The 8,357-nt window shown below is 32.3% G+C and overlaps 1 protein-coding gene and 1 long non-coding RNA gene across 8 annotated transcripts; one reads left to right on the top strand and one right to left on the bottom strand.

Moving 5' to 3' along the window:
* The first annotated feature begins 1,438 nt into the window (after positions 1-1,438).
* Positions 1,439-5,452, top strand: LOC116352228 (protein SERAC1). 2 transcript variants are annotated; one of them, XM_031784646.1, is made up of 8 exons: positions 1,439-1,739; positions 2,022-2,190; positions 2,258-2,411; positions 2,487-3,176; positions 3,249-3,308; positions 4,058-4,140; positions 4,206-4,321; positions 4,398-5,452. In XM_031784646.1, the coding sequence occupies exons 1-8, from the start codon at positions 1,675-1,677 to the stop codon at positions 5,215-5,217; spliced, it is 2,157 nt and encodes a 718-aa protein (XP_031640506.1). In that variant the 5' UTR covers positions 1,439-1,674; the 3' UTR covers positions 5,218-5,452. The 2 variants fall into 2 exon arrangements, with proteins under 2 accessions (XP_031640506.1, XP_031640508.1); XM_031784648.1 differs by lacking the exons at positions 1,439-1,739; positions 2,022-2,190 and having other exon boundaries at positions 2,260-2,377.
* A 128-nt stretch (positions 5,453-5,580) lies between these two features.
* Positions 5,581-7,703, bottom strand: LOC116352460. Of its 6 annotated transcripts, XR_004202293.1 has the most exons (5): positions 6,783-7,703; positions 6,293-6,695; positions 5,908-6,230; positions 5,766-5,820; positions 5,581-5,653 (listed from the first exon to the last, which is right to left on the bottom strand). It is a non-coding gene; the product is annotated as an uncharacterized LOC116352460 (long non-coding RNA). The 6 variants fall into 6 exon arrangements; XR_004202289.1 differs by lacking the exons at positions 5,581-5,653; positions 5,766-5,820 and having other exon boundaries at positions 5,850-6,230; positions 6,293-6,434; positions 6,502-6,695; XR_004202292.1 differs by lacking the exons at positions 5,581-5,653; positions 5,766-5,820 and having other exon boundaries at positions 5,850-6,230; positions 6,783-7,141; positions 7,271-7,703.
* Positions 7,704-8,357: the final 654 nt, after the last annotated feature.

Raw genomic sequence — 8,357 nt, 5'->3', positions numbered from 1 at the left:
AAGAAGCGATGTGTGAAGGAAACACATGTACCAATTCAATGTTTACTGGCTTTTTAAGACCCGCAATTTATTCTACTTCATTTTGATTTCGGCATGATAAAGAACTTGAAATGAATTCGTTGATTCACATATGTTGGCCACTTTTCAGATAGCATTTGTCCTCTCTCCACTCCCATTCATATCAAATTTACATTAATTCCATTTTGAATTCTTATGCCCAATATACAAAAAATCGATACTCAAGCGATTCAAAGCACATTATATTGATCGTGGACGATTGCAAATCATTTATTCGGTTTTGTACAAGTTTATTTATGAGTTACAATGATAAAAGAATGAAACATAAAATAGAATAAAAGATTAATTAATCGTACATTCAATTACAAACAAGCGCCCCCGTCTTTATTTACTCCATTGAACTGCTCAATTCTAATACGGCACAACTCAATGTATGTTTAATGCATGACTTTTATCTCCAAGAGAGACAGAGTTAGAAACGCCTTAAACTATATTAATTAAGCATTTGATAAAAAAAGACCATATGTTTTTATTCACATCACATTTCACATAAAATCACAAAGAATGCAGCAAAAGAACTAAACATCTAGCCAAAAAGAATCTTACATTCTTGACCAATTTAAAATTCTCGACCTCAAACAATTAAAAAAATATTTACCACGGTAAACTTACTTACAAGACTTACAACTCGTAAGTGGTGAAAAATAAGTCATTTTTTTTTCATTGAAGAATTATTTCTTATAACAGCACATCATAAGTTCATGGCCTTTGAAATGAAATCGTTGTTGAAAAGAAAAAAACGCATACCAAATTATGCATTTGGCAGACAGCAAAAAAAGAAACGGAGACAGTTATTGGAAATTCGTGAGAAAAATGCAAACTCTCTTTAGAACACATGTTTTCTATTCATGTTGGAAGTTTCTTTTTGCAATGACGACAATCAATGTACGCATTTTAACTCATAAGTTCATAATGAGATGTATGCAACATGTTTTAACGGATACTGAGAAAAAAGCTACCATTGCAAGCATATTATTATTAACTTGGAACTTCTTGTTGAAAATTGAAAAAAAAAATTGTAAAATTGTTTTTTTTTTTTTCAAAGAAAAAATATAAAGGTTTTTTTTTTTGTAATTCATTGTCATCTTCCTATTGAGATTTTACCTCAAGTTTTATTTTTTAGTTATGTTATTTTCATCAAAACTTTTCTTTTTTTGTAATTTGTAAATCATTTTTTTAGTTTGGAAAGAAAGGTGATTGTTATTTTAATTTGTTAATACTATGCGGTTTCTTGTGGTATTGATACAGTGATATGCGGCAATAAATTGTCATAGGCTCAAAAGGCTTTATGTCATTGGTAAGCTGTTTATTGGGTATCTGTCAGATGACAGATGTTATTTTGTTTTGAAAATAGCTGTGGTTACGTCGTTTAATTTATATTTTTCATTAAAAAATTGTGAATCAATGTTTTAAATGAATAGCGAGAAATTATCGATTGATTTGTGGTGTGACAACAAACACTGTGCACAAAATTTTGAATGCATGTGATGATTTTTTTTTGGAAAAAGGTCATCGAGAGATTGAATTCAAAATGAATGCAAAACAACGAAATCGTACGATATAATCAAGAAGTTGAAAACAATAAAAAAAAACAAGATGTTAGTTAGCGATTTACGAAAATACAAAACAATCGGCCTAAGTGCTGGCATATCAACGGCTGTGTAAGTGTTAAATGCGAAATTTCAATTCATTTTTTTGGTTATTTGTCTACCTTAATGAGACGACATCGTACGAGATGATTAAAGACAGAGATAGATGTCTCACAATAACAACCAGTTGATTCATTTGCACTAATGTGTTTCAATTCAATCTAAACTATTTGCGTTTGTGTGATGCTGAAATCACTATCTAACTATTTATTTGGAGTCTTAACATGAATTTTTGTTTTCAATTTTAAATGCGAATATTATATGAATATGAATTAAATTTGTTTTTCTCATCAGGGCCGGACTTATTTATTATGAATACTCTCGCATACAGCAGCGACTAAATATGCTTATAAGTCCATTTGTTTTAAATATTGAAACAAAACATCCTGACTACATTTACATCAAATATCATATCTACAAAGAGTCGATGGAGCAGAAAAAGAATGCGGAATTGCAGAATAAAGTAAAAAAAAAAAAACTAATTTTCTTCTGATATGGCAGATGTCTAAAGTGTGCAAAATGTATTTCAGAAATGGATAAATGTGATTGTTCATCCGATTGGAAATTGGTGGAAGTCGGTTAAGCATTCAATTGCATGGCGTTTATTAGAGGTGGCCAAAAACGGAGACTATCATGATCGTTTGAAAGCAGTACGTCAATTGTCACGAATCGATCACTTAAAAGGTTTTTCGATCAAAATTTCTTTTATTTTTCCACTTATCATCGAATTCAAACCAATTTGTTATGTTTTAATCACAGACTGGGACTATCAACATTTAGCACAAATGTGTAATGGACGTACGGCTATTTCACTTGCACGTCATTTTTCTGACACAAGATGGTTTCTTCCGCCGCCAAATTTTGGAGCATTACGCCAACCAAAGTCGCTGATATCCGATATTCATGATCATCTGAAGCAGCTACAACCGAATCAGTGTTTGAACAATTTCAATTCTCGGGTGTTCAACAATTTTAGCATTTTGAATGGTTACATTTATTCAAAATCAACAACAAATGGCGTTGCAGTTACACGTCAAGAATATGATTTTTTGCGAAAATGTCTCGAAGCATTGTATCATCTGACACAAGACGCAAAAGTGGCTGAAACGCTTTTAAAACAAGGATTTCTACAAACGTTGATGGAAGTTTTGAAATTATTTCATGCTGACATTAATTTACGATTTTTATTGGCGAAAATTGTAGCCAATTTTACTGTGTGTCATGAATACTATGATGATTTTTTTGGTGTTGGATGGGTTGGTGTATTGTCACGGTGGACTCGTAATCCAGATATTCGAATTCAAGCGACTGCCGCCAAGGCTCTAGCCAATTTAGATATCGATGACATTTCACCAAGTGAATATCGGGCGAAAATCTATCCATTATACCCATTGATTCGTTCACGACAAAAAGCACAACTCGATATAATTTTCATTCATGGACTTTTAGGTGAGATTCATCTCGATGTTCGCTTCAGCCTCATATTCATATCAAGTGATATTTTGTTGTTTTCAATGTTAGGCGGTGTATTTATAACTTGGCGCCAAAAGGATCCAAAGGAACCGGACCTAGGATTGTATGGTAAGAATGTACAAGTGCATAGCAAACCTATTATTGATTCGAACGAATTTTATCATGTGGACATTCGTGATGTCATGAAAAATGAGACAAACCAAGCGCACATTGTTGCTAAGACTAAATTCAAGCGCCCGAATATTGCTCATAATAAAACTGTTCTAAACTCTACATGGAAACAAGAATTAAGTAAGTTTTCAACCATTCGAACAGTGTCTTGAGTGTTTGTTCGTCGTGACTATTGTATTAGATTATAATCTAACTCACACATAATTTTGAGATTTTTCGTAAATTTTAAAAATTAATCGCTAACTATAGCTTCTAGACAAGAATACTTGAAACATTTTACTAACCGCTATAGCTTGGTTTTTTTCATTTCGATGTTAATATTAACTCTCAACTGCAATGAAATTACCAATAAATAAAACAATAAAATTCAATGTTTACAAGCTAAACTAATATGTTTAGTTCGGGCAAGTATGCTTATATCAGAGCTATTATGGGAACGGGAGAAGTGCGGGTATATTCTATATATTTTCAAAGTGCTACACCTCCGCGGTGTCTATGATAGCTCTGCTTAATATTCAGTGAAAAATTAACAATAATCACACTTTTATCTTACAATCACAACGAAATCAATTTTATATCAGATGGCGTCTGCAGATGAGAATTAACAAATAATCATTGTGCTATTCGATTCATATCCACCGTTGGTTATAAGTTTAATATTATTTCAATTCGGATTTCGTCTTCAGAATCCATGACCTATTCAGAGGACACATTGACCAGCCGAAAGCCAACCGAAAAAGAGCTCAAAATCAGTGACGTTGCAACTAAGGTAAATTTGATTCAATTTGTCATTTATTTCAAAATTAACTTTTTTCCATTTTGAATATGGTGCAGGAATTCTTGGAGACGCTGAAAGCAGCCGATGTATTACCACCCGATTGGGAAGTAGTTTTTCCAGATTGCCCAATCGATGGAAATGAAGAGTCAAATGGTGAATTCAGTGTGTCAGGGTAATGTCAAAGCAAAAAAAAAAAAAAAAAAAACTTTTTCGCTCAAATATTTAATGAATGATGTACTTTCTAATAGTGTTAAATGGATAAATGATGACGAGAGTAAAACATACACATACTGTTGGCCAATGGACTGGTTGCCGCAAGAGTTTCCGAACATACGAATTATTGGCTTAAACTATGAGACATCAATAAGCGAATGGTCATTGAATATGTTGTGTCCGTGTGAGAAAAAGAAAAGTTCATTGCATGATCGATCTGAAGAATTATTGAATGCATTAAGTGCATCGAATGTAGGCCGAGATCGTCCTGTGATTTGGGTTGGCCACTCAATGGGTGGCCTTGTGGCCAAAAGTATTATAGTCCAATCACTTTTAAGTGCTGAAAATGGTAAACGTGCCATTGCTGAAAACACAAGGGCCATATTGTTTCTGGGCACACCACACAAAGGTTCACCCGTTGCCAAACTAAAACAACATGTACAAATGGTTTTTTCGCCAACAATTGAAGTCAAAGAATTGCGTGAAAACAGTCAACATTTGTTGCATTTACAACAAAATTTCGAAAAAGCACTGAACGTCTTACCAAAACCAATAAAAATAGTCAGTATTGCTGAAGGCTGTCCCACCAATATTACTGCATTTAAATTTCCCATGCAATTTGTAACACAAGAATCGGCCAAGCTCGATGTCGGTGAATTTTATGTGCTGAACGAAAACCATCTTGGATTGTCAAAGCCAATCTTTCGCCAGTCGTTTCTTTATCAACGTCTTGTCAAAATAATCGGTGATGTTATTAATACCGCCACACAAGAGGCTACCGAAGCAGCTAAAAAAGTACAAAACCATGACACCGGATTTGAAAAATTATCAAAGGACCATGATGCTATTATGTGAAAAATAAAATCCTCATTTACCATTTGTATTCATTACATTTTTGTTTGTGCATCCTGTAAATGTTTAATTTTAAGCGTTTGTGATAAAAAACGATTCATTTAGACTTATACCAGATTCTTCAGATATGTTGTCAACTATATGGATTATGGAATGATGATTCAGTCTTTTCATGAAAATGTAGCTTTCGTAATATTTATAAGTATAATAAAGTAATGAATGCTTTTAATATTTTCAATGTGTCGAGTATTCATTTTACAACAATCGCATCTACTTTTTTCCACACTTTTAGTCCTTTTCTCTTTATTTTTCATAAAGCGGTGCTCTCGAATATTAATATACAAATTCTTAGGAAAAACCTCATTTACAAGAAAAATAATTTTCCTGGACGAATTTTCCAAAAAGAAAAATATTGTTTTCGTGGATTGGGCTCAGGAATCTGAAAAAATAGGTTTCAAGTTGATAGCTGATACCTTACTTGAGTTATGCGTGGTACAAACAAACCGAAAACGATTCTAAAGCTTGATTATACATCAAGCAAAAGAATTTACCTTCAACGCTTGGTACGGCAAATTATGGTAATACAACATCCTCATTACCAAAGGTCTGTGAAGAATAAATGAAACAACCGTCGCTTTAGGTGGTCGGAAAAGAACTAACTTTAATATTCGTAATTGTGTTCAAATATATTACATTCATGTAGTTTTTTTTTAACAAGGCCCAAACGAGAAGGCCTTCATTTGTGCTGGATCGTTATGGATGATATATAGACACATTGTCATTTGGAGAAATTTTTTCACACATTCTTAGAGAAAGAAGCGGGAAAAACAGCCAGGATTATGAAGTATTTCCTATTGTATGACACCAATACTTCATAATCCTGGCCGCTTTTCCCGCTTCCGTTTCCATTTCCGCAGTCGTTGAAACAAACGGTACTTGTGTCGATCATCGTATTTCATAATCTTTGATTCCTAAGAATCTTTTGCTGAACAAAGTTCTCACCGATCCGATCATCGCTATAAAATTGAAAATTATTGAAAAATACAAAATTCTAATATAAATAATAAATTTAACTTACACTGCTTCTGCACTTGATAAATTATTGATTTGTATTTTAAAAAATTCATTTTTAACTTCTTTTTATAGAAATTATTCGATAACTTAGAGAATTTCAAGAGTGCCGAATGTAATTGTTTTGCTTGTAAGTGGTATCGAAATGCCTTTAAGTTGATTTAAACAATAAATTAATCAAACAGTATACTTATAAGTAGAACAAAACCAAAATACCATTTCATTCGGGAAATAATTGTATCGTAAATTCCTTTAAAATTTTAAATACCAAAGAAATTGTCCGCTTTCGAGAAAAATACGGTTATGACGATATCGGCTCATTTTCTGCAAAGTAGGTAGTAAGTAATAACATACTTGGTTTTGTCCTCCGTCGTTGGATAATTCTTTAAACTTTCTCTAATCTCTTCAACCTGAAAATGAATTACAGACGAATGAACAAATATTATAAATCAACCAAAGTGAATGGAATGGAAGCGAGTGAATGTGAAAATACCCACCACGCTAGCTTATATGTTGAATTTTGGGTAATCATTTTTACTTTCTTGAATTAGTTGTGTTGCCTCTGCAAAATGGCCACAATAGTTTGTTCGGCTAATGTACTTGCCGATAGTGGCCATTTTGCAGAGGCAGCACAACTGATGGAAAATGTGGTTGTATGTTGGATTCTAAAATCTCTAAAGCAATTTTAAGGTGTGTTGGCCATAAATATGGGTCAACCAAAAATTGCTTTAAAGATTTTTGGCTGACCCAGATTTATGGCCAACACACCTAAACATGTTCCACTTTGAAATAGTTGTGTCTCTTTGTGCAATTTATTCCATAATTGCAGGCCATATTCTAAATGCTCTTCAGTATTCTGTAATCAATAAAATTATATTTTTGTCTAATGGTAAGTGTTTTTTCTCTTTCTCGTTATTTATCTTTCTCTGCTCGTTGTAAAATTATTGATGACAGTATACTTATAAGTAGAACAAAATCAAAATACCATTTCATTCGGGATATAATTGTATTGTAAATTCTTTCTGGGAATTAAAAATTACGCATTTGGTTCGAAAACAAGTCGGAGACTATGTTAAAAATGTCGTGTAAATATGATTCGTGGATCAAGATTGCAATTTTACAAAGTATGAAACTGAACCAAACAATTTGCTTCACGTTGTCGACAAGAGTGAAAACGATATGATTATTCTGAAAGAAGCATTGAACAGATGAACACATTAATTGAAAAAGCGAATCCTTTTGAAAACAAAACAAAGTTAGGCGCACTTTTATGACTATAGTTTGAAGAAATTAACAAAATCATTGATCTTGAACGATTACATGTTGTGAACGTATTAAATTTTTTTTTTGGACACTCAAAACTTTGCATTTTTTACTTTTATTTTATATTTCAATCACTTTGTCATGGCTGAACTTACCACGCCGAAGGTTTTATGAAAAGAGAGGGAAATCTGAAGTGTCATTTGACACTTCGAATAACTATACTAGCGCCACAAACGACATTGGCAATACTTTTTTTTTGATTTTTGTTGCAATAAAATGATTTCAACAATAAATGAGTATTTTCTACAAAAAAAATTGAATTACAGCCAAAAATATGTTTTTTTCTTAATATTTGTATGAAAATGCTGAATTTTACTGTTTTTTTCGATAAAATTTGCAATTTACCTGTATGAAATTTGCTTTACGCGTGTTTATTTTATCATTTTTGAATTCTCCGCCCGATTTTACATGGAAATGAGTCAATTTCAACACTAAAAATTCGATTTAGAAAATTATGAAAAGTCGCTCTTTTCATATTTGTACCGAAGATTGAATAAAAAAAAATTCAGACGTATATTGAACCAATCATGCAATTTTACTAGTTTTTCCATCTGTTCACGAAATTCATGTCACAGAAGATCGTTTTTTTCGTCGTACGGTGATATATATCAAATCATTTTTTTATTTTGCGAAATAAATAATACTTTTATGGCATGCGTAAATATTATCAAATAAAAAACCTCTATCGAGGTGAAGAACGAGTGACGAAACCAAAATTTGAAACACAAAATTTCTGATATCAATTTTGT

Source organism: Contarinia nasturtii, unplaced genomic scaffold, assembly GCF_009176525.2.
Source record: "Contarinia nasturtii isolate CC-2019 unplaced genomic scaffold, AAFC_CNas_1.1 Cnas_scaffold_187, whole genome shotgun sequence".
NCBI classification, from domain to species: Eukaryota; Metazoa; Arthropoda; class Insecta; order Diptera; family Cecidomyiidae; genus Contarinia; species Contarinia nasturtii.
Note: the sequence above shows the minus strand (reverse complement) of the source record. Positions and strands in the feature narration are given on the sequence as shown.